At 31.8% G+C, this 25,438-nt stretch overlaps 3 protein-coding genes across 4 annotated transcripts; 2 read left to right on the top strand and 1 right to left on the bottom strand.

Moving 5' to 3' along the window:
• The first annotated feature begins 9,186 nt into the window (after positions 1 to 9,186).
• Positions 9,187 to 23,136, top strand: LOC105803492 (gamma aminobutyrate transaminase 3, chloroplastic). Of its 2 annotated transcripts, XM_052624369.1 has the most exons (21): positions 9,187 to 9,332; positions 9,770 to 9,842; positions 11,643 to 11,752; positions 18,509 to 18,645; positions 18,908 to 18,992; positions 19,112 to 19,184; positions 19,723 to 19,820; positions 19,992 to 20,084; positions 20,229 to 20,302; positions 20,402 to 20,440; positions 20,524 to 20,612; positions 20,689 to 20,765; positions 20,865 to 20,939; positions 21,195 to 21,242; positions 21,335 to 21,418; positions 21,508 to 21,595; positions 21,672 to 21,750; positions 22,137 to 22,227; positions 22,317 to 22,395; positions 22,598 to 22,713; positions 22,919 to 23,136. In XM_052624369.1, exons 4-21 carry the CDS (start codon positions 18,551 to 18,553, stop codon positions 22,997 to 22,999), a joined length of 1,464 nt encoding a protein of 487 aa, XP_052480329.1. In that variant the 5' UTR covers positions 9,187 to 9,332; positions 9,770 to 9,842; positions 11,643 to 11,752; positions 18,509 to 18,550; the 3' UTR covers positions 23,000 to 23,136. The 2 variants fall into 2 exon arrangements, with proteins under 2 accessions (XP_052480329.1, XP_012491166.1); XM_012635712.2 differs by lacking the exons at positions 9,187 to 9,332; positions 9,770 to 9,842; positions 11,643 to 11,752 and adding an exon at positions 17,344 to 17,510.
• Positions 11,845 to 14,339, top strand: LOC105803493 (receptor-like protein kinase FERONIA). The gene is made up of 3 exons (XM_052623677.1): positions 11,845 to 12,838; positions 13,302 to 13,523; positions 14,233 to 14,339. The coding sequence occupies exons 1-3, from the start codon at positions 11,845 to 11,847 to the stop codon at positions 14,337 to 14,339; spliced, it is 1,323 nt and encodes a 440-aa protein (XP_052479637.1).
• A 1,259-nt stretch (positions 23,137 to 24,395) lies between the features above and the next one.
• On the bottom strand, positions 24,396 to 24,918 carry LOC105803495 (uncharacterized). Its single transcript, XM_012635716.2, has 2 exons — positions 24,739 to 24,918; positions 24,396 to 24,659 (listed from the first exon to the last, which is right to left on the bottom strand). Exons 1-2 carry the CDS (start codon positions 24,832 to 24,834, stop codon positions 24,546 to 24,548), a joined length of 210 nt encoding a protein of 69 aa, XP_012491170.2. The 5' UTR covers positions 24,835 to 24,918; the 3' UTR covers positions 24,396 to 24,545.
• Between the last annotated feature and the right edge of the window lie 520 nt (positions 24,919 to 25,438).

Raw genomic sequence — 25,438 nt, 5'->3', positions numbered from 1 at the left:
TATTTATTTAAAAGCGGGCCGGGCCCGGGCTTATGAATTTTTTCCCGGGCCGGGCCTGGGCAAAATTCTAGGCCCATATTTCGGGCCGGGTCGGGCCCGGGCCGAAATTTTTTTCTGGGCTCGGCCCGGCCCATGAGCACCTCTAGGCGTAGCTAGGCGGCTGGCAAGGGCTTTGCTTCCCCTAAAATAGAAAAAAAATTCTATTTAAGTCCCTTAAATTTAAAAAAAAATAAATTAGTAAAGGTAAAATTGCACTTTGGCCTCCCTAAAATGATAAAAATTTAATTTAATCATTTAAAAATTATAAAATATAGACTATTAAGATGGTAAAATTACATTTTTATTATCATAAAATTACAATTTATTTTATACTTGCCTAAAAAAATTTCCCGGGGACGACTAGAGAAGAACGGGGAGAGACCCGAAAAAAAAAAGACATGTAATTAAAGGAGCCAGGAATAGAAAGTACGCATGTAGTGAATTGAAAATACACAGCTTTGACTGTTATATATTCTATATATTTTAGAGCACAATGTGAGAAGCATGGGTTGCTAACACGTGCACTACAGGAAATTAGGACTTTAGTGGCGTTTTTAGTGGTCTTTGGACCAAAAACGCCACAAAGTTATACATTAGTGGCACTAGCAAAAAAATGCCGCAATAAATAAAGCAATAGAGGCATTAAAAAAAACTTGGATATCAAATTGTCACACCACTATTTGTATCCATCTTATCTATTTAAAAAACTTGTGCAAGAGTAGACTTAATATGGATGATTTTCTTTTGGTGATTCAATGAGTACTATTGTTGATTCTGGTTGTTGTTTTTTTCTTTGTCAAAAAGGGAACTAAAACGCATTAATAAAATCAAAGTAGTGTTCAAAACATAATTCTCCTCTGCGTATTATCAACTAGCAAGGGATTTAAAAAACTAGGAGGGGTACTACAAATACATTAAAAAGTTCTGAAAATAACCTATGTCCGAGAGAGACAAATATTGAAAATTGCTTCCTAACCATGCTAAGGTTGTAGTACATTTGAAACATAGTTTATTTGTTTATTGTGTGATTTCACACTTTGAATTAAGTATACTGAGGGGCGAGTCACTGCATTAAGCCATTTTTGGTATTGTTTCTTTTTTCTTGAGTAAAGGCTCGAAAGCTTACTGTAGTACAAATCAAGAGATTCCCCTATGTAGGAATATAGTAGAGTATGGTCCTTTTTATTAAACAACCCATATTTTTACCTTCTATCTTCACTACATGTTCTCCACTTTCTTCTTGATAACATTTTGACTTCCCTTAAATTTGTCTAACTAGTCGTTACTTTGATGGTTATATATATACCTTGTATTTTCAACCTTCTTGACACACACACCAAAACTTCTTATCTCGTGTATTACCTATTGAATATTAAAATTTTAGTTTTCTTTTGTTCCTCTTCTTAGTTTTGTTGAATCTTTAAGGATATGTTATGGGTGAGTTATTCTTAAAGGCAATGTTCTACATATTTCAAGCTTCGCTACTCGATTTTTAGGTTTTATTTTCTATTAATTTTACACAAAATGTAAACATGGTATGAAAAATAACATAAATGTAACATAAATATATGAACGTGACAAAATAGATGCTACTACAATAACTTCCACTTTATTGTCATATATCTTCGTGTTAGTTTTTCTTCATATTAATAATTTTTATGTCGATTTTACAAATTTATTTATATTATTTTTGTGTCCTATCACATTTTGATTCTTTTTGTATTGAGTACGTGTAATTTTGATGGATTCAAGATAACTTTAAATTTCATGTCATATATTGTATAATAAATGAAATTAGTAAACATGTAACTTATTTTATTTATATATTTTTTAATATCATGTGATTTTCATACCTTGTATTTGTGTTATCTTCCCATTTGGTGTCCACAACAGTTTGGAGTTTATTTATGCAGGTGTACAAATTTTGGATGTTCATTTGTGATTTATTATATATATGTCTGTTGGTTGTTGGAAATGCCGGAAAAGTTGAAAGTAAAAATAGCGCAAAGCCTGAAATTCTCTCAAGCATATGCGAATTGCTGTGTTATGTAAAATTGGGCTTATGAAATGAAGATGTTAATTACCTTACCTTCATTGTTTGCAGGTGTAATTTTATCTTTAACAATGTTATAGAAAAAGTTTTGTTATTGTCTCGTAGAAGGGAAAAATATTTAGTAGTTGCTGTAGTTCGCTACCATTCTCACTCGTCATGTAAGTTAATTCACTCGTAATTTTGCTATTTATACTCTTTTATTTTTCATTTATTTTATTATTTTTGCTATTATGGAGTTTCTTTTATTCTTCTTGTAGCATCTCAAAAGTTTTGAGCGTGCTTTACTCACCACAAGATTAGTTGTTGGAATCGACTCTACCATCCAATTTACAATTTCTAAGAAGTATTTATATTTAATTTTCTAAATTTAAATTGCACATAATATCATTAAATTATTATCCCTTGCTTCCAATAAATACATAGGGTTCAACAATTATTGGGTCTTAGCCAGCTTCTTTAATTTCCCATTATGGTGTTAGATGAACACAAAGCTTCTCTAGGTTTCTTCTAGCTTTTGCAATCATATATTCCTTCCATTTTAATGGCTGCTTTTTCTTTTTCTTTTTTTCTATTGCTTCTTTTGAAAAAGAATCAATATATAATTAATCAAGCTTATAATTGTAATCAACCACTACTACAGCTTCAATTCATTGCCTAAAACAAGTGCTTGTGCTTTTTTCCTTTTAAAATGTTCCAACAACGGCCTAAACCTCACATTTCCCTCTCATTAAAACTAGAATGAATAGAAGAAAAAAAGTATATAAAATAAATAAATAAAAGGTTGAGAGGAAGTTTTTTATGATTAAATGTTGAGATTTGTTATAATTTTACTTGGAAAATTACACATCAATTTCTTTAATTGGGGAAATTACAAAATAATATTATTTTACTTGGAAAATTATTCTTCAAATTTTATTTTACATTTGAAAAGTAATAATTATGTTTTTAAACTAATATATTCTTTTTAAAAAACAAATATTAATAATGTTATTCATAAGTTATTTACAGAATCTTTTCATGCATGGTTAGGGCAAACAGTATGCAACTGAAGCTTTCATTGACAAATAATAATATTTTCGTATAACATTTATAATTAATCAATTTACTTTCGATTCAATAGGTTTGGAGTGAAAGTGACGTCAATGACGAAGTTGAATGGCTTTCCCAAGGTTCAAATAGAGTAGTAAAAATATATATTGCCTTCTTCATTAATGGATTCAGGTTTCATACAAAATCTCGCGAAAGATTGAGGAGGACTCAAAATTGTGGAATAGTTGTTAATTTTTCAATTACAAGTTAGGCTAGTGCTAGGGACAGTAATCTTGTTGAGGGAAATGTGGAGTATTACGGACTTCTTACTGACATTATTGAGTTAGATTACTATGGCAAACGGAATGTTGTCTTATTTTGATGTGATTGGGTTGATGTTAATACTGCTCGCGGAATTAAAAAAGATCAATTTGGTTTTACAATGGTGAACTTCTCTTGATTAATTCACATTGGACAACAATTGATAGATGAGCCGTATGTATTTTCTTCTCAAGTCAAACAAGTTTTTTAGCCGAAAGATCCAACTGATGAGGGTTGGTACGTTGTACTCCGTAACACCCCTAAAGACTTGTTTGACATGGACAATGGAAGTAGAGATGACATCGACAAAAGATAAAAAACTTTGCCTTTTCCAGAACAAAACTTAAATGAAACTATCCCTAGTACTAGTACACAATTTCAATGGGTTATGTTCTTTAGCGGTGTTTGTGGGGAAAACGCTGCTAAAAGTTATGTTCTTTAGCTGCGTTTGTGGGGAAAGGGCCGCTAAAAGTCATATTTTATAGCGACATTTGGGAGAAAGCGCCATTAAAGATCACGTTCTTTAGCGGTGTTTGTGGGGCAAGCACCGCCAAAAGTCATGTTCTATAGCGATGTTTTACCACATAAATGCCACAAAATTTTTGCTGCATTATCTATAGCAGCATTTTTTACGGCGCTTATAAGTGCCACTATCGGCCCAAAAAAAGCCGCTAAAAACCTGTTTTGATGTAGTGGTGTTTTAGGCAACAACATAATGATGTCTCCACCACTTATAATTACTCCTCAAGAGGTTGATGAAGTAAGTTTAAGGATGTTACCTCTATCTGCTGAATTATGTATAGATTTTGAAGCATGTCATGTTCATCGTGATTGCTATAAATATTGGTGGTGTAGAGGGCCAAAACTAAAGATGAATAATTGAAAACTTGTTACTCCTTTGTTTCTTTTGGTTGACATATGGAAATAGCAACTCTAGGTGTTTTTAAGCAGAGTAGTAATAATAAATAATAAACCTTTGACTCGTTACGCTCTGCAGTTAATAAGCATATACGGGAAAGCGCTAAAGGCTATGGAGGAGAGGGTGAAGGAAATCAAGTCTCAGCAAAAGAAACAATGAATAGTTTGGTATTGATGATAGTGAAAATTATATATGCTGCTTCATGTGAACTGAAAGCCATTCAGGGAGTTCATACTCAAGACATGTTTTGTGTAAGATATCTGGTGCCTTAATAAAGAATTGTTTTTCCTAATATTTTGTTTCTTGTTTTTCTCCTACTTTTTATGTGTGCTGTTTTTTTATATTTTTCTCTATCTATTGCTGAACTCTCTCTCCAAGATTATGAAAGATGTGTCGCTACAAATATTTTTGTTATTGCTTCAAATAAACTAAATACATGTATTTAGATAAAAACGCTTCTTATTTGCACAACAATAAAAGCACTTACGTACCAATGAGGTCCTATTAATTAGTATTATATATAGCAAGTCCATGATTGGCACTAATACAACCTTTATAGAGAAACTTAGAATTTGTGATCCAAGTAAGATTAGCTTGGGATTTTGAGATTTATATTTATCAAATACAAAGGGTGAAATTTCCCCTTAGATATTATATTTATCTATATGAAGAAATGTGATACCTCACACCCAATTTGATTGTTGAGTCTGATATGAGATATCTCATTCATTGCTGAAACAATTCGAATTAGTTTCTATTCAAGTTTTATTAAAAATACCTGAGAAATAGTTAATTCATACAAGACCATCACATTAATCATAATCACTTAGGGTCATTTAAAACACTTTAGAAACATTTTTAAATGAGTTTTAGGTGTTCAGAGGTGATCAATACCAAGTTCAGGTCTTTGGGTTCAAAACAACTCACAACAGGGAATGGACACTTATTTGACTCAATTGTATTAGTATAAGTGGGTACTTGTGCCGATACATCTGGCTAGCCCTGTTTACTTTTTTGCTACTAATTTACTTATACCGATATATCTGACCATTTGTATCAAAATAAGTTTATCAAGACTAAAAAATGACTCATAAAATTACCTAGTTTACCATATCATTTTCAAACATTATGGGACATTCGAAAACATGTTTCAAGCATAATCCAAGCATCTTTAAACTCATTCAAACTCATTGATAATAACACGATCACAACATTTTCAGTTTCATTCATCAAATTCACTGACTTTACATGCAAACAACACTTAACAATTTATCTATAAAAAAAAATAGAAAGAAAAAGAAGGTAAGAAGCTGTTTTGGACTTCCCTTTTACACATATTATAAATATATAGATCTAAATGGAATTAAGTTAATTAATTTGTTAAAATTTAACTCAAATTCAATTGAAATTGAACCTAGAAGGATTCAGGGTAAGTTGAGATCGGGTGTGCCTTTGAACGTGTAAAAAATAAAAAATAAAAACATTAACAAATTTGTGGCCATAGATTCCGCTTGGTCGTGTGCCGCTCAGCGGCGGCAGTAGCAGACAAGATATTTTTTTCTTTGCTTTATTTTTTCTTTCTCTTTCGTTTTTCTTTTTTTATTTGAAGGAAAGAAAATTACGTGTCAGCATCTTAAAACAGCAACAGTGTTTCCTTCTGTCTTTTTCTTCTTTGGGTGTCGTGTCTTATTTTTTGTTAATAGGTAATAATAGATTACAGATTTGGGAAGTGGGTGGGGACGTCAACAATTAATGAATTTAATGAGTCACTTGCATTATTTTCTTGAACCAATGAATCAATGATAGGTACTACTACACTTTTAGGTTTAAAATAAATTAAATTACCCTACTTAATGATTTAATTTTGATTTATACCATGTGAAAATAATTATAAAATAATATGATTATGTTAAAATTTATACAAAATAAATTATTATTTTATAGTAAACTACAAACATTCATAAATTTTCATTTTACACACTTAAAATAAAAATTTACATTTTAAATATCAAAATTTAAATCTGTTTTCATTTTGATCATTATGAATATAACGAGTAACGGAAATCGAAGTTCGCATTCCAACTAATTTTTTTAAAATTTCCACGTTATTAATAAATAAATCCTATAATTTTTCACCAGTTAGGCATTTGTTTTAAACCCCAAATAAAATTGAAATTGGTAAATAGTTTGCTTAGGTAAAAAGTCAGAGCCTCTCTCTTTTCTCAAATAATTTTCACTTGCGTCTTCATTAAACTTGTTTGTCGGTAAACAAGAGCAGCCCAATCCCGTTTTTATCATTTTTGACCTACTCTAACCAAGGGTCTTGTATAAATTCCCCTCCCCTCCTAGTGTATTGGTCGAAGCTGTCGTTTCTTGGTAAAAGAAAAAAAAACAGCTGAAGTTCTCCTATTGGGTTTTGGGAGATGGAGTTTGGGTATCGCTGCCTCTGCTGTTGTTTCTCTTGTTCTCTTGTTAGTTTCTTGTGGGTATTGGGGTTGATTCCTTGGCTTAGGAAGTTAGAACTATTGGTCTTCATTCATTCATCCCTTCCTTTTTTATTCCGCTTAAATAATAATAAATTTTTGTGGTCTTTATTTTTTTAAATAAATTAAATTTTTTTAGTTAAAGGTTAAAATCATCAATTATATGTTTTAATTTTTTTACTTATTTTGGAACATGAACTATATTTTAATTTAGAAAAATGTGATAGGATAATTAAAAAATTAAAAAATAACCAAATAAGGATTTGGAAGATATTTGAAAAATCTTAGATTGACAAGTTATTGGAAAGAGTAAATAAATAAATAAATAAAATAGAATCCTTATCCTAATTTCATAGATAAACTATTAAAATAGTTACTTTTATTTGTTTGATTACATTATAGTTATTTATGTTTAAAATATTATGCTTTAGTCACTTACGTTATCGTGTTATAATATTTTAGTCACTGAGTGTTAATTGTCGTTAACGGTGTAACGATAAGCTGACATGACATGTTAAATCATCATTTCAAACAAAAATTTTAGGTTAAATTATACAATTGGTCATTATATTTTTTCATTTTGAGCAATTTAATTTTTTTCTTCTTTGAACTTTTGTTTTCATTCTCTTCTCTTTCTCAATGTTCCTCCCTCCTCTATTTCTTTTAACGTAGTTTTTTCCTATATTTTTATTTGTTAAAACTAATTCCTATACTTCTATTTTTTCTTTTTTTCTTTAATTTCCTTTTCTTTAATTTTTCTCTCTTGTCATATTATTCACTGCAGAAATATAATCTTTACTCACCAAATAAACAAGTCTTTTTTTTCATATGATTCCTAAATTGAAGAATTTCACTGAAATCGAATACCAATCATTCTTAATCAAATCTCGATTTGAATATGACCTAATTTTGAAACTAAAATTGGATCTAACTAATAAATATAAAAACCGTATCATTAATCAAATCTAAACATAAACTGAATTCTTTATATTCAAAATATTTTTTTCGTTTCCAAATTTATACTGAATCGTGTAGATTATTCATTTTCTTTCCTTTCCTTTTATTTTTTGATAAATAAAATTAAGCAAATGATAAAATTGATCTAAACCTTATTGGATATTCTCAAGTAAGCTTGATTGGAAGTCGAGCATGGATGAACCGAAGAGAGAAAGGGAGCATAGATGAACCGAAGAGAGAAATGGAGCATGGAACCAAACTGGTTTGGGTAAAGTTGAGGGTAAGTTTCTTATGGTGGTTGTTTTAGTCATTGAAAGTGTAGAGCTCATTTGAAGAATCCGTGAAACAATGTAGTTTCAAGAGGGCGAGAATATTGTAGGTAAGATAGATAATGTGGTCGTAGGGGTTGATTAGGAGGTTAAGGGAATGAGTTCGGGAAACTTTGTTGAGGGTGGACTGCCATAAGTCACGACTGATAAGGTCTTCAAGTCAGGTGAGCTTGTGGACTAGGTCATTAAGAGATACAACGTTAAAGCGATGATGGATGATGAGGGTTTGTAATTGTGGAGTGAGAAGATACTATGCATGTTTCATTTTGGTTTAGACTTTCGCCTTTTCTTTTTTTATATACATAAAAAAGTTTTAACAAGTGGAAAACATAGAAAAACTACGTAAAGAGACGAGAAGGGAGGAAAACAGAGGGAAAAGCAAAAAAGAATGGAAAATAAAGAAAAAGAAAAGAAAAGTTAAACGAACATAAAGAAAAAAATTAAATTACTTAAAATGAAAAAAATATGGGGGCTAATTGTATAATTTAACCTAAAATTTTTGTTTGAAATGATTACATCATTAACGGCAATTAATAGCTCAATGACTAAAATATTACAACACGTTAACATAAGTATCTAAAATATAACATTTTAAATATAAATGACTAAAATGTAACATGATGTAATGACCCAAAATTCACGGGCATCGAAAAAGTGCAATATCGGGCCTCTGTCTTAGTAAACCGAGTCCATAAATAATTATTAGGAGTAATTATGAGTCTAGTAATGTGTCTAATTAAGTTTTAATTAGATGAATTTAGTTTAATTAAGAGAAATTAAGAAAAATGACTAAATTGAATTAGGGTAAAAGTTGAATTATATATTAATAGAAAATCAAAGGATTAAAATGGCAATTAAGCCATTAACAAGAAATGAGGTGACATATAAGAAAATAAATTAAATAAAGAGAAATGTATGGTGATGATAATAGACAAGTGGGTGGTGTTGGTAAATACATGTATGATAATAATAAACATATGTATTTAATAATAAAATATGTATTATTTATTGATTAAGTAAATATATATTATTATATTATTATAATTAAAACAATAAAGTAAATAAAAGAAAGTAAAGAAATAAAAACGAAAAAAAGAAAAAGAAAGGAGAAAGACGCAGAGAGCATTTCGAAGCAGGGGAAGAAAGAATAGGACAGAAAAATAAAGGGGAAAAATTCGGGATTTGAAGCTTGAAGTTAATTGGTAAGTTAAACTAAGTCTTTTTCTCTTAAATTTGATGTTTTAGAAGTTTTAAAACAAGATCTTAATGGAATTAAGTTGATATTTTGTAAGTTCATAGGTTTTCAAGTATAGTTTATGTTGAACAAAAAGAAGAATTAGGGATTTAAATGAAAGAAATTCAAGTTAGAATAGGTAAAGGGATTAAATTGTAAAGTAAGCTATAAGTTTTATGTTGTAGAGACTAAATTGAGGAAAATTCGAAATTAGTGAAATATGCTGAAAATTTAGCAGTTAAATTTGAGTTTGGATGAAATTTGAATAGAAATAGAGTGTGAATTAAATTAGAAAAGTAGATAAATCTAGTTAGGACTAAATTGGAATTAAAGTATAAATAGGATAGAAATTCTATTATTATAAATTAATATTGTAATTAATAGTGTAAATTATTATTATTGTAGCTAACAAGGAACCCAAGGCATCCACGAAGAAAGGAAAAGAAAAAATGGAAGAGGAGTAGACACGAGAATCACGGTTTGTATTACTATAATTCAGATCTATTTATTATTAATTGTTATATTTTAATTAAAATGCATGGTAAGTAAAATTAGGTAAGTAATTGAAATTATAATAGTGATTTGAATTGAATCAAATTGAATTGAATGAAGAAAATATGTAAGTATTTGAAATGTATATTGAATGAAAAGTAATTAGTGATTTGAACTTGATTGGAAAATGAATTAAAAATATGAATTAAATAAAAGTGAATTAATTTATGAATATGTGTGAATATGTGAATTGTGTATTGATTGAAAAGTGGTTTGAATTGAATCGAAATATGATTATATGTGATTATCTGAAATATGTATTGGTATTGAATTGTTTATTAATTAGAGAGTGGAAAAGTGAATTTGAATTGAATGGCGAATGTGTATGTATAATTGAACTATATATTGATTTGAATGTGAAATTGTAATTGAAAAGTGATTCTTGAATTGGAAATGAAAGTGAATTGAGAATTTGAATGCCCTATTAACTAGTTGAGCTGAGTCGGATATAATTGGCATGGCATAGGATTTGGAAGAGTATGAGATATATCGGCTTTGCCGATCAGACACTTTATGTGTCGTATTTTAGGTACCTCGTGTGTCGTATCAGGCACCTCGTGTGTCGTATCAAGCACCTATGTGTTGTATACTAATCAGGTACTATGTACCGTTTTAGGCACAATGCGCCGTATTGGTGTGTTTAGGTTGGAATCTGTATATCCGTCAAAGTCCAGATTGTTAATAGGGTGAATAATTGAAATGAGAAAATCAAATGAATTTGATCGATTGTAGTATTGAATATGAGAAAATTTAAAATTGTGGATTGAAATTGAGATTGAAAATGAAAGACATGAACTTAATATCATGTAGTGATTGAAATTGTTACATGTGATATGTGATTGAAATTGAAGAATAGCTAAAAATTGTTAATTAATGAAAGTTTAAGAATGAATTGATATTTGAGAAAATTGGATAGTTACATGCTTGGTAATTATAATTCTTGATTGCTATTATAATTTGAATTATGGTAATACCACTGAGTGTGGAATACTCAGCGTACGGTTGTTTCCGTGCATAGGTTGATAGGAGTCCAGTGTCCCGGTCCAACATCCGAATAATCCCGACTCCAACATAAAGATTTTGGTGATGTTTTCTTCCTTTAAGTGAAAGTGGCATGTACATAGGGATTATAATAGTTATTTTGGTATGTTATATAATTTTGTTGTAAAGAAAGGTATTTGGTGTTTTGATGATTAAATTAGTAAAATGGTAGAAATTGTTTATGGCATTGGTATTGAATTGAAATGGCTTGAATAGCTTTATGAGCTAATTAGAAATGATAATAGGGTTTTCATTAATTAAGTTGTTAAGTTAATATGTCAAATATGATTTAAGTATATTTGAGTATATAAATGCATTGGTTGAAATATTGGAATTGATTTGGTTGCAATTTGAAATTTGCAGGAATGATTAAATATCTATAAAGAGGTTATATTGAATTAAAAAAAATGAATGAAGTCAATTAGTAAAAATTTATATGAATTTATGATTATATTATAATATGTTTGTTATTTATTTAAGAATTATTTATAAATTGTCTGATATGCCTGGTAATACCTTGTAACCTTGTTCCGGTGACGGTTTAGGGTTAGGGGTGTTACACGAACAAAAGTAAATATTTTTACCATAATTTTACAGGATGGTTGTTGTTTGTGCTCGTTTAGTTTTGGATTCATATAAGAAAAATCAAACCTTAATTAGTGCTGAAGTGTTTCATGTCTCTCAGGGCACTCTATGCTTTTGGCCTTTTGCTTCTCTGCATGTTTTTGTCTTTAACTTTAAATAATAAAGAAAAAGGTGCCCAACAGCCTCCTTCGATCAACTCTCAAAACCCAGGTTCTAACTTCTTCAATAATCTGCTACATTTTTTTCTTATTCTACTGTTTGACCGACCCTTTTCTTCAGAAAAAAAAACCCAGACTTCTTCAATGTCACTTTTACATTTGTTTCAAGTCTCTAAAAAAGCATTTGGCTTCGTTTCGCGACAAGAGAGTCAACCAAATTCCACACTTCCGGAGGAACTATGCATTCGTCAGTTTTCACTAGCAGAGATCAAAGCTTCGACTGCCAACTTCGATGAAGGCTTTATTATTGGTATAAGTAATTTTGGATCTGTATACAAAGGGGTTATAGATGATGGGACCTTTACAGTTGCTATCAGACGCATGAAATTTAGTCTTAGTGCATTCCGAACTGAAGTGGTATTCCTTAGCCAGCTGAACCACTTAAATGTTGAATCTCTCATCGGATTCTGCAATGAGAAGGGGGAAACAATCCTTGTTTATGAATACCTGAGCAATGGGTCGCTCTTTGATTGTCTCCATGGTAATGGTATCAGTTGCAATCCAATTGCCTGGGAAAAGAGGCTACAAATCTGCATTGGTGCAGCGCGTGGATTACATTACCTTCATACCGGAGTAAAGTATATAGTACTGCACCGCAACGTGACCAGCAACACTATTCTTTTAGATCATGAATTGGTTCCTAAGCTTTCTGGGTTCTTTTTGTCCAGGTTAGGGCCTCATAGCATGTCAAATGCTTCAAGTAAAAAACAGTCACTAGATGTGATGGCTACTTTCGGATACCTTTATTCAGAAAATCTGTTAGGAAAAAATGATGTCTATGCATTTGGTGTTGTCTTACTCGAAGTAATTTGTGGTAAAACACCAGTCTTTGAAGCAAATGGTCAGGAAAGATCTCTGGCTGCCTGGGCAAATTGGTGTTTCAAGAATGGGACCATTTATCACAATATTGATCCATATTTGAAGGGGAGGGTAGCCCCAGAGTGCTTCAACAAGTATGTGGAGATTGCTATGTCTTGTATCTCTTATAGCGCAGATGAACGACCATCCATGGGTGAAGTAGAGTCGACTCTACAGGATGCACTGGAACTGCAAAAGAAAGCAGACTCTGAAATGAAAAGTATAATTCCTCACAGCGAGGTCATGTATGAAGATGAACAATTTTGTGCACCTTAATAACAGTGAAGAATGAAAAGCCATGAAGTGTGATAAAATTTCTGGCAATGATAGCACAGCAGTTGGGGATTTAATAGCCATTCAAGTATGAAGATACAAAACAGATGCGCTTTTAGTTGATGTCTATGGGAACTACACAGTGTTCTGTTTGTTTATAGAAAGTTTCTTCTTCTATTGCTATTGAAGATCTTAACTCATATATCTATCCATACATGCCATTTCTAAATTTGTTAACAGAATTAGTGCCCTTTCTCATTAGCATGTATGGTCCAATTTTTTTCTCAAATTACAGGACTTTTGTCTACTTGTCAAGGAAAGGAACATGTGATTGTGTTCACGGATTTGCTTGAGTCAGTTGATGTATAAAAATTGTTTGTTTGTTTTCATTTGCCTGTTTCGATTGCCAGCTAGAAATCCAAGTAACCAAACCACCATTGCTTCAACTTGCCCATATTCATTCTCCTTGTCTGCATTTCTTTCTGTTGGCGTTTTGGAGGAGCAAAGGAAGAAAAACAGGACACAGAACAAGGCAGCAAGATGCAAGAAATATTTTTACTTGCTCATAAATGTGCGGAAAGGGAGCTTGTGGCTTTTAGCTCATTTTGCTCATTTTTTCAATCAGAAAAACAGTACATTTATAGTCAAATACATCACTAAATACTACCTACTACCACTAAGTAGTCTAGTAACTTGATAAACATTGCTTGTACACATAAACAAGCCACCTAAACTAGTCATTCAACACCTAAATGTATCAAGCTGTCATCAGCTTGTTCATTTTCAACTAAGTTTAATTACAATGTAACTAAACAAAAAACATTGCTGTTACAGCAAGCATATGTGCAGCAGCATGTTTACAAGCTGCATGCACTTCAACCAAAAATATCACAGCAGCATGGTTGATCAATTTTCAACACTTTCCTCGGTGGCAACAGATATAATCACCTATTATTCACTTAAAAGTGAGACACCATTTTTTCAATCCCACAGAAGTTTTCTCCCCGTATATATATACACATATGGCCTAACTAATTCTTTAGCCCCTAAGAGTTCTACTTGAAACCCACATCACTAATGGCCTGGGGTTCACTGCATTAAGGAAGCATCTGACTTAAGTCTCTTGCAAGCAAAACCATCTCAATATTTCTTAAGCTCATAGCCGGTGCAATAAAAGGTAATGTATATAAACAAATGAGCATCCACATCTCTCCCTTCTTTAACCAGTGCTTTTCCCACTTGTAAAGCAAGGCCAGCCCTCAATTAATGACCTGCAATACCTACATTTCTGCTTCCATTCCTTTTCACTGATTGATTTTTAATGCCTCAATGCTCTTTTAGATCTTACAGAGCTTTCTGAAGACCTCCGTATCCCTTCTTATAGTACAGATAACACAGCATGGTGCTCTCCTAAGTCTAATGAGCACAAAGTCAGGCAGGGCCGGTGACTGATCCCATTGTAGCACTGCTACGAATATATAAATCCATCCCTTTCGTCAATCAAAGTCTGGGGTAGCTAGAAGGTCATCCACCGGTTTGGGGCAAAGAGCATTTTCCTCTGTTCTGCTATCTTGTCTTGTAATCACACTGCCTCATTTGGGGACTGCACATCAGCTGTAACTACTTTTTAAGTGCTGTACACATCAGCTGATGTTCTATACACATTGCTTTTAGTATATGTATTCGTAATATGCATTTTTTTAAAAGATAATTTTTTGTTGTATCATTCATTTTTACGTGGATTTAATTTGAGTTATGGATATTGATATATAAGTATATAAATATGTATATAATTAATGTGGTAAATTAAAAAAAAAAATCTTTTTTATATATTTAGATGATTATATTATGTAACACAAATATTAGACACATGCACTATAAGAATCCATTACACATAAATTTAGTTAAACTGGGGACATGTTATCATGCCCATTGGAACTGTGTAAATTTCAACCTTCCTTACTGATAATAACTTATATGAATAGAAACAACAGCAAAATACCCTCAATAAAAAGCCTGATAGAAATTGTGTTTACAAGTTTTATTATGTTCTAAAGACCAATGCTTCCAAAGAAAAATTCAAAATATAGAAGAGAAAATAACAAAATTGTTACTAAGTAATATCGGGCCAAGCTCCCTTCCATTATTATTTTATCCATTAGTATCCAATACAAATTTAATCACCATTCATGACCGAATCCTATACATATAAATGGTGATGATACATTTATTGGAAAATAATGAATTAGATATTAACTTGTGATGATGACATATTTTTTAAACAAAACCTTTCTTAGTAGTTGATTTCATGATCATATTCTCTTATTTTAAAAGGATAGGATCTTATAGATTCACAGTGCACAAACGATGATTGCTTTTGTGACTGTAAATATGACCATTTTTCTTAAAATAAATAAATGAAAACAATCAAACAATTCTCAGCAATCAAAATTATGGTCCAAAGCCTTGTGCTTTCTGATGTCTTTTCATGCGACGCTCCCAATCCTGTGTAAATGTTGATTACACTTAAAACACATACCGCAGATCCTAGTAACCAATGTGCAATAAACCATGCACTTCCTCCCTTGGATCCCCTAAACATAATGCATTATATATGCTTCAATTTTACACTTTATATGCCAAAATGCAATATCATGTTGTTCATGTAGGGTGTGCTTGGATGAGTGAGAAAGTGAAGAGATGAGAGGAGAGAGTGGAAAAGTGGAAAGAAATAAATTTTGAGTATGCTTAGTTGGGATGAAAAGTAAGAGGAAAAAAAAAAGGAGGGATGATCATTTTTTATCTTAATACATAAAAAATTAATCCTTCCAAAATGGAATGATAAAAGGAGAGAAAATGAGAGATAAGTGTATATTAATTCAAAATTATTTGAGTTATTTAAACAAAGCGTTAAGGGTAAATTATAAGGGCAAATCATAGACGAAGGTTTACCTGCATGAACGTAGAGCTCCAGTCAAAGCTTGCAACCATATGATACCATATAAAGCTCCCCTTAGTCTTTGGTGATGATTGTTGAAGGAGTTATTGAAGTTTTTGATGGACATGATTGCTCCCACTGCAACTGGAAGTACAAAAAGTAATTGCTCAACATAAATTTTACTGTCATCCTTAATATTTAACAATCATGTAATTGTAAATCTCAAAATTATATCAATAATCATTAAATATTTATGCATCTGATTTAAATCCTAATGTGAAGTTATATTAATTTTATGATTTCAGTTATTTCCTATCGTCTGTATTTATTGTAATGCTACCAAATGACTAACACATAATAAAAATTACCTGATAATAAAATAAAATTTATAAAATTACCCTAATATATTAAATCCTACGTAAATCTTCTTAGGAGCCCTTTAAAGTTTAAACCATACTTGTTAAAGCCACGTAATCAAATAGCATTTCTACACGTTTAAGATATGTTTACTTTTCAAAACGATTATTTTGGAAGAGAAGTTCCAATGATGAGGCTCCCTATCTTCCCTTTTTTTCCGCTTAAAATATAATAATAAATTTTTGTGAAGATAACGATTTCCTTTTGATAATATTGTTAATATAAAACATAATAATTTAATAACTCATTCAACAAGTCGGTTGAGTCTTAGCTTAAATGGTATCGACGTAATTCTTAGTGTAGACAGACGTTGATTTGAGTACGTTGAAACGCATTATCTTCCTATTTAAGAGTTGAGAAAGACTATGAACAATTTTAAATATTGTATCAATTTTATTTTTATTTTTGTAAGTTATCTTGATGTGATGTTACGATTAAGTGGGGAAGAATCAGATTTTATATTTTATGTTGTCTAATTATTACATAATAAGAATATTTATGTAAGTAGTAACGAGAATTTTTACAATAAGAATGACAAGAATTAAATTGTTTTTAACTTTTACATTAAAATGAATAAATTTAAATCTTATGTTTAAAATTTAGATAACCTCTTAAGTTAGACTCAATTTTTGAAAGAAAAAAATAAATTTAACAACATAATAGAAAATAAAAGATTAAGGTTACCAAAATTAAGCAATTTGAATATTCAGTATTTATTTTTTCTTTAAAAATTATATAAAAAATATTTTTATGGTAAAATTCAAATTGCTTAATCATGTAACCTAACACTTACTTTTTATGTTGTTCTTCTAAAGTAAGAAATTATTTAAATATTTTTATCAAAATCATTTTAATTTTTATAATATACTTCTCATCAATTATATATTTTAATTTTTATACACATGTATAATTTAGAAAAAAAAATGTGATAGAATAATTTAAATAATTAAAAAAAACCAAATAAGGAATTGGAAGATATTTGAAAACTATTTGATTGACAAAATAAATAAAAAAGAATCTTCATGTTAATTTGACAGGCTGCTCATGGTGGTGGCCTACTTGTCATTTGTCCTCGTTTATTTATGGATTCATATAAGAAATATCAAACCTTGATTAGTGCTGAAGTGTTTCATTTCTTTCTCAGAGCACTCTTATCCTTTTGGCCTTTTGCTTCTCTGCATGTTTTTGTCTTAACATTGGATAATAAAGAGAAAAAAAAAGAATGGTGCCCAACAGCCTCCTTCGATCAACTCTCAAAACCCAGGTTCTAAATTCTTCAATGATCTCCTACATCTTTTTTTCTTTTTCTACCGCTTGATCGACCCTTTTCTTCAGAGAAAAAAACCCAGACTTCATGTTTTTCTCTTACATGTTCGGTTTCATGACAAGAGAACCCATTTTTTTTCATTTCTTCTGATTTTTGTCAAAAAACTTATAAACTCTCAACTTTTTGGCTGAGTTAGAAAGAAGAAGCTTTTATTAATTTATTTTTTTCCTTACTTTATGTCGTTGTCATTATTTGTCTGATTTGTCTGACTTTTATACGGTTTCCAGATTCTATGAATCACATGATGCTGTAGAGAGATACTGAATATCATCTTTTAATACTTTCTGGGAATTTAATATTACAATAATTTTCTTGTTTGTTGTTTTGGATCAACTTTTAATTATCTGTTAGCGATATATGTTGAAAGGTTATATGATCAGATTTATTCAGGAATGGAATATTCAATGTTGAGAAATGCTACTGAATCTACTACCTTCATTGACTATAATTTTAGGTTCTGTTTGGCTTATGAGAAACCACTGATCTGCATAAGTATTATTTATGGTTAACATAGCCATTTTGTACACTAATCCCGTATTTCTGGATCAGTTATTACCTTCATGTATTTTTTGTGAATCTATTAATGTGAAACCTTTTCCTTTGAATGATCACAATACAGCATTGAATAAGAAAACAAGTTGTAATAGAAATAGAATTTAAGAAGAATTGGATGATATCTGAACTTTCCATTTAGTTATTTATCCTTTATACTGAAAAGAAGATAAAAATAGGAATTGGGGGATTTGAACTTGGGATATCATTTTTGGAGCAGGAACTGTTCACAGAGTGAGGGGTTAGGCCTGATTTGGGTCATTTAACATATAAACACAAGCAAAAGCTAGAGGAGCAACATCCACTTGATTTTTCTTCTTCCTTTTGGTTTTTGTATTCATTTTTCAAACATCATATTGATTTTATTTCTCCCTTATTTACAGCTTGGTTCATATATAAAAAATGCTGCTGCGTACAGAAGTTCTATGGACCACCCACTTAAGGGTGCATTACTGGCAAGATTATATAGTACTGAGCCATCTTTGCAGAGAGATGATTCAGATTTAAAGGATGGCAATGGGTATGTGAATTTATGTATCAGTAACTTGGTATTTAAACCTTTGTTCATGTCTGTCCCACCTCATATAGGTTTGTCCCTCACTTGTTCATGCATTTGCTCTTATCATGGGTACCTTAGTTTGTGCTTGTAGAAAACAATATCTGAAGTCATAACTTGATGAATATTTTTTAAGATATATGTTAATGTCTTACGGTTTATATTTGAAGATGCTTGTTATATTGATGCATGTGGGGTGTATAAAAATGTATGTCCTTCATCTCAGGTTTAAGGGGCATGATATGCTGGCTCCATTCACAGCTGGGTGGCAGACCACTGACTTACATCCCCTGGTTATTGAAAAGTCTGAGGTATGAGTCTAACGTGTTTTTCTTTTACTTATTTAAAATTGTTGCTTAGGTGAATGAACTCACCTCAACAAATGCTGTTTCATCTTTTCTAAAGCTCCTCTTTGCTCCTGCTGTGATAGGGAAGCTATGTTTATGATGCCAATGGGAAAAAGTATCTGGATTCTCTCGCTGGTCTATGGTGTACAGCATTAGGTATTGATGTCTTGTAATTTTAGAACCATCTCTTGGCTCATTCAATATTCTTAACCATTGCCCCTTTTTTTAATCTTTCTCATCTTGACTTGTATTGAAGATTGTGATTCACTAATGATAATAACTCGAATTTAATGGCTGCGACTAACATCAATTATAGTGCTAGTAATGCAGTTGCACTTAGTCTTTACTATAATCTGTGATGACTGTTTAGGAATATAGTATATTATATGTGCCTGCACGATAAGTGTATGTATTCACTTTGCACCTTTTGGAACATTCTGTATCGGGATCAAGCATTCTTTATTATTCTTGCATGTCAAAACATTTGCAAATGTACCATAAAATTGAGTTAAGAGCTTTTAACTTCTCAATGGTGTTCCCATTCTAGGATAACTGTTAAATCAGTTCTATGCCTTTTCTAAATGTGCACTGCATCTTCATGTTTACCTTATGCATTTTTAAGCAACAGAAGGAAATGAACCTAATGCTATGATGTTAGGGCAGAAGAATTCTTATGTTTACTAAATTCTTGCAGGAGGAAATGAGCCTCGACTTGTGGAAGCTGCAACTGCTCAATTAAACAAGTTGCCATTTTACCATTCTTTTTGGAATCGTACGACAAAACCTTCACTGGTATTCATCGATGTTCTTCATCCCATGGTTTCATCCATCTAGTGCATTAGTTTTGAACCATTCTTTCTTATTAGGTTATGTTGTGTTCTGCATGATGCATTTTATTGTTCATATTGCCTTTGTGTTTGTTATTTCAAACACGTTTAAAGAGGAAAAATATTGATCTTACAGGATCTTGCAAAGGATCTTCTTGAAACTTTTACTGCAACCAAAATGGCAAAAGTCTTCTTTACAAACAGTGGATCTGAAGCTAATGATACTCAGGTTTATTATAGTCTAATAGTAGTGTTTTACATATCGTTTTTGAATGTTCATATTAGTAATGGGTATAATTTGATGGTTGGTATAAACTAAAAAAGTGAAGTTGGCACTTGCTGATGTTTAACTTTCTGAATTATATATATGTAGGTGAAGCTCGTTTGGTATTATAATAATGCACTTGGAAGACCAAATAAGAAGAAATTTATTGCTCGAGCAAAATCGTAAAATCCAACTACTCAATCAATACTATTCTTCTGTGCTTCCCTTTGTGCTATTTCTTGAATACTTACCATCCTTTCTCTTTCTCTAAATACCTCCAGATATCACGGTTCAACTTTGATATCAGCTAGTCTTTCTGGGTAAAATTTACTTTATATTTCAAAATGTTTATACTTAATCCTTGAAATCCTGGAGTTCTTAAACTATTAGATTGCCATTACAGACTTCCTGCTCTACATCAAAAGTTTGACCTGCCAGCTCCATTTGTGTTGCACACTGACTGCCCTCACTATTGGCGCTATCATCTAGAAGGTTTTCAAGTTTACCAATCTTTCTGAGATATACTTTTGAACATTCAAAATGATACTCATCTTTATTTATGTCTCAGGTGAGACGGAAGAGGAATTCTCAACAAGATTAGCCAACAATTTAGAGAACCTTATTCTGAAAGAGGGTCCAGAGACGGTAATGTCAGCTAATATGTTTTAACACGAAATGGGAATCTTTTTTTCAACTAGAAGGGGTTTGTTTGTATAGCTGACCTAGCAAGTTTCTTCATCTTAGATTGCTGCATTTATCGCCGAGCCTGTTATGGGAGCAGGAGGTGTTATACCTCCTCCTGCTACTTATTTTGAGAAGGTGAGCTTTTAATAGCTAATTATTGCTATACACTTGAAATAACTATTTCTTTTGCTTTTTGGTACCATAAACATTTCAACCTGTTTCTCCTTATTTACTGGAATATTCAAATAGGCAATGCTAGTACAAACTTAGTTTGATTCATACAAAAGCATTAATAATTTACTGCAATTTTTCATTTTTTTTTTCCTACTGAGGTATCTTTCAAAAGTTCTCTGCAGTTTTTACTGATATAACACTTCAAATATCATGCAGATACAAGCTGTTGTGAAAAAGTATGACATACTTTTTATCGCTGATGAGGTACTCGACTATCTCTGTATCCATATTGATTTTGGTATCTTAGAAATCTTTCCAACCTTTGTTCTTAAGCATGCTTTTGCGCTTTGCTTTAGGTTATTTGTGCATTTGGAAGGCTTGGGACGATGTTTGGATGTGACAAGTACAATATTAAACCAGATCTTGTTTCACTAGCAAAGGTGAAGCTAGAAAGTATTCAAGTATTATATAGGCTTTAACCGTGAGATAATTCTCATATTTCAGCATTTGCTGGTATTGTGTTTCGCAGGCTCTTTCTTCAGCATATATGCCCATTGGAGCAGTCATGGTGAGCCCTGAAGTTTCAGAAGTCATTTATTCTCAAAGCAACAAACTTGGTATGTTAATACTACTCATTGAAGGGCATGTGTATATTCATTTTTTTAGCCCCTCATCGAATTTCGCTCATTTCAGGTAGTTTCTCTCATGGATTCACCTACTCTGGGCACCCTGTATCCTGTGCTGTTGCAATTGAAGCACTCAAGCTCTACAAGTGTGTTTCCATCCTTCCTCTAAATAGAAAATATTACATAATTTCAAAATGTCAAGATTGCAAATAGAAAAGCTTGTTTATAGCTGTTATTTCATGGAGTAGTTGAATTCAATGCAGGTATCTTGGGGTAAGTCTTCATGTTATCTTGAAGGCAAATGAGTGACCAAAATAATAACCAAAGAATACCATTATGAAAACATTACCAAGCTTATTTCTTCAAGTTGTATATGGTTAAACAGTGTTTCTACTTAAATCTGTTTCACGGTTCAATTTTCATCCATTCACTACTCAATCAATTAACCTGCAAAAAGTTGGACATTTTCTGACTCAAGTTAGTTCTCATAGTGCATGTGATACTTAGGGAAGTCTATTTCATATCCTTGCAGGGAGAGAAATATTGTTGAGAAAGTGAAGACCATTTCACCGAGGTTTCAAGATGGTCTAAAATCCTTTTCTGACAGTCCTATTGTTGGAGAGGTGCGTTCGGCATTTTAGACATCCACTTTATGCGGTCAATATGTAGTAACAATGAGACATGAAATTGTTATCCTTATCTGATTTTGCAGATCAGAGGTACCGGCTTGATTCTTGGTACTGAGTTTACAGACAACAAGTCGCCTAACAATCCGTTCCCTCCTGAATGGGGCAAGTTCTTCTCTCTACTTACTCTTTTTTTACTAAGGCTGCTGTCTACTTACTACTTCACTCTTTGAGAGGAAACTAATAATTTGTCTTACTGCATGATTACGGATTTGAGTTGCTGGTTTAATATAAAGGCAATTGAGTGTGATGATTTCATATTTTGTTATTACCTCTATCAGCAAATTATTGATGATTTCCTCCATAGGGGTTGGTACATATTTTGGAGCACAATGTGAGAAGCATGGGTTGCTAGTACGTGTTGCAGGTGACAACATAATGATGTCTCCACCATTTATAATTACTCCTCAAGAGGTTGATGAAGTAAGTTTTAAGGATGTTATCCCTATCTGCTGAATTATCTATAGATTTCATAGTATGTTCTAGAAACTTTCCTCAGGCAACTTTCTTGGTTTAATCAAAGCTGAAACTGCATAAAGATGAATAACTATGGTTGACATATGGAAATAGCAATTCTAGGTGTTGTTAAGCAGAGTTGTAATAACCCTGAACTCGTTATCCTCTGCAGTTAATAAGCAAATATGGGAAGGCGTTGAAGGCTACAGAGGAGAGGGTGAAGGAACTCAAGTCTCAGCAGAAGAAACACTGAATAGGTTATATTGATGATGGTGAAAATTATGTATGTTGCTTCGTGTGAACTGAAAGCTATTCGCAGGGTTCGTACTTGGGACATGTTTTCTGTAAGATATATCTGGTGCCTTAATAAAGAAACTGTTTTTAGTCTTACTTTGTTTCTTGTTTTTCTCTTACTTTATGTGTGTGTTTTGTTTCGATGTTCAGCTAAAAATACTTTTGTTATTGCTTTCTACTTGTATTCCCAAAACGTGGATCTTGCTCTGATAGTCTCAAATAAATTAAACACGATAAAAGGGTTTCTTATTCCACAACAATGAAAGAATTGTTTCATACTAATGGATTCGGTTTGAGTGGATTCTAATGCACCAGGCCTCCTAATACTTTTCTATAAGGTCCTATCTATTAGATCTATATTTTATCAAATACGAAAGGTGATTGTACAAAATAATTGCCCCTGAGATATTATACCTGTACGAAGAAGTACTTCAAGTTTCAATCAAGCATAAAGAGATTGATGACACTTCCTTATCTTTTGAGTTGTTCTATAAGATCCGCTGACATTTGGTCTAAGGATAAGCAATGGAGTGGGAGGGGTAAATGTCGTCAAGTCTATTATTACATCATAGTTGACATGTCTTACTCCACTATAGATGTATAATATTAAAAAATACTCTCACTTTCACAGAGGATGCATCTATCCCTCATCCTACTTTATCTAATATTTTAAATCTTTTTAGAGTAAATAAATATTTGAACATAATTTTCAAAAAAAACATATAGACTTTTCTATAATATATTATTACAAATTTATCCTTGTGATAGTTATATATAGACGAGGATAAATAATAATTTCATATGGTGAGGCAGGTGAAAACAAGCAAAGCAACTATCATAATTTCTATACCCATTGTCCAACAAAAAATCCATACATTATGCTGTTCAAGTTTTGTTGTCCCTATTTTCGTATCTATCGATTTATCTTATTGTTCAGGTGCATTTCTTGGATCTGAAAGCCATTTCAAAACAACGCAAGATTTTTGGGACTTTGAATGGTGATACCGATAATAGTGCCTCAAGCAATAGCGAAAGAAACCTCTCAAAACTCCATCACAGTTACGGGTATTCAGCTAGGGCGGAGGGCACTCTAAATCGGACACAGGGAATGATCCATTAAACATGTTGAGGAAAATTCGAATGTAATGCTCATCGATATGGCAACTAAACGGCGGCGTTTCAAACCATTGAGATCCTTGTCGCCATTTAATGTGCGGCAGTGCAATGACTCGTAGGCGCCTCTCTACATATCTGAACACGGATATGAAGATATCGCTCTTAAATGAAAATTTGTCAAACGAAAGAGCATTTCATCTTGTGTTTTGTGCTCAATAATGGGATTGAATGGACTGCAGTTTGCTAACCAACAAGGGCCTTTGTTCTCTCATAAACTCTTTCTTCGTAATTTAAAAGTTTAAAACTAAATAACATCGAACCAAGTTACTGAAAATTTTGCCAATTAAAGCAAAAGCGTTTTTGGAATACTAATGGAACGGGTAAAGTAGTCAATTTTTGGCCTTCTTCTCCGCTTTTCTTATGGCACGCCTTTTCCTAGAGCTTACATAAGAATCGAATCCTCCTTTTTCATACTCTGAATCTTCTAAATCTCTAAATGATTTCTGTAAGAAAAAAATTGCAGCAAAATGAAACGAGCTAATGAAACAAGAAGCAAGCCAGAGAAAGGAAGAAAAAGAAAACCTCTCTTATCTCAGAAAAGCTGACGACATAAAAGGTAGCAGCAGCAGCTGCTACAATTCCCAGCACTGGAAGGGCTAATTGCGTCACCCCGTCCATTTTCTCACTTTGCTTCTGCACTTTTAAGCTATACTCCACTAGTCCACCACTGCCTGAGGATAATGTTTTTGCTTCTTTAATGTGTTTCATAGATGGCATTTGGGCTATTAGCTTGATTTATACCATTGCCTTCATGGGCCGTGTCCAACCATGACTGTGTTTTTTAGTTACATAATCAAAATAATATTGGATTTCTTATATTAAAAAAAGAGATTTTTGTAAAACAAAAAGTTGGAATTTCACCTCATAGCACAATCTGTAAAAACAGGAAATATTAGTTTTTGGGAATTGTTCTGAAACTAAAGAACGTTATTGTAGCATGCAAGAAAGAGATTTTTTAAAAATTTATCTCTTTCTTTTAAAAATTTATTAGCTGATTTTGGGTCCTTGTATTAGCAGTGAAAATAAAAAAAAATAAAATAAAACTTCATGGTTTAAACAAAAATCAACTTAATTCAATCGCGAATCAATGGAATATTCAGCTCGATATGCTTCATAAAACTGGGATTTTATTAAAAGTTCTCTAAACTAAAATCGGTTTTTACTTAAATTAATCTTTATTCATTGGATTAAGTTTAAATTGATAATTCTATTAAAATTTTAT

Source organism: Gossypium raimondii, chromosome 11, assembly GCF_025698545.1.
Source record: "Gossypium raimondii isolate GPD5lz chromosome 11, ASM2569854v1, whole genome shotgun sequence".
Classification (NCBI taxonomy): domain Eukaryota; kingdom Viridiplantae; phylum Streptophyta; class Magnoliopsida; order Malvales; family Malvaceae; genus Gossypium; species Gossypium raimondii.
This window is presented reverse-complemented; position numbering and strand designations above follow the sequence as displayed.

What these genes read in the sequence shown, in the direction of transcription:
- LOC105803493 (XM_052623677.1), top strand. Translation starts at nt 11,845, where the DNA reads ATGTCACTTTTACATTTGTTTCAAGTCTCTAAAAAAGCATTTGGCTTC. An exon ending in AGCAGACTCTGAAATGAAAA is followed by an intron (nt 12,839 to 13,301) that starts GTATAATTCCTC and finishes TTCGATTGCCAG; the next exon opens with CTAGAAATCCAAGTAACCAA. An exon ending in TTTTTTCAATCAGAAAAACA is followed by an intron (nt 13,524 to 14,232) that starts GTACATTTATAG and finishes ATGCTCTTTTAG; the next exon opens with ATCTTACAGAGCTTTCTGAA.
- LOC105803492 (XM_012635712.2), top strand. Translation starts at nt 17,469, where the DNA reads ATGGTGCCCAACAGCCTCCTTCGATCAACTCTCAAAACCCAG. An exon ending in GATCAACTCTCAAAACCCAG is followed by an intron (nt 17,511 to 18,508) that starts GTTCTAAATTCT and finishes CCTTATTTACAG; the next exon opens with CTTGGTTCATATATAAAAAA. An exon ending in TCTATGGTGTACAGCATTAG is followed by an intron (nt 19,185 to 19,722) that starts GTATTGATGTCT and finishes AAATTCTTGCAG; the next exon opens with GAGGAAATGAGCCTCGACTT.
- LOC105803495 (XM_012635716.2), bottom strand. Translation starts at nt 24,834, where the DNA reads ATGGACGGGGTGACGCAATTAGCCCTTCCAGTGCTGGGAATTGTAGCA. An exon ending in GCTTTTCTGAGATAAGAGAG is followed by an intron (nt 24,660 to 24,738) that starts GTTTTCTTTTTC and finishes TTTTTCTTACAG; the next exon opens with AAATCATTTAGAGATTTAGA.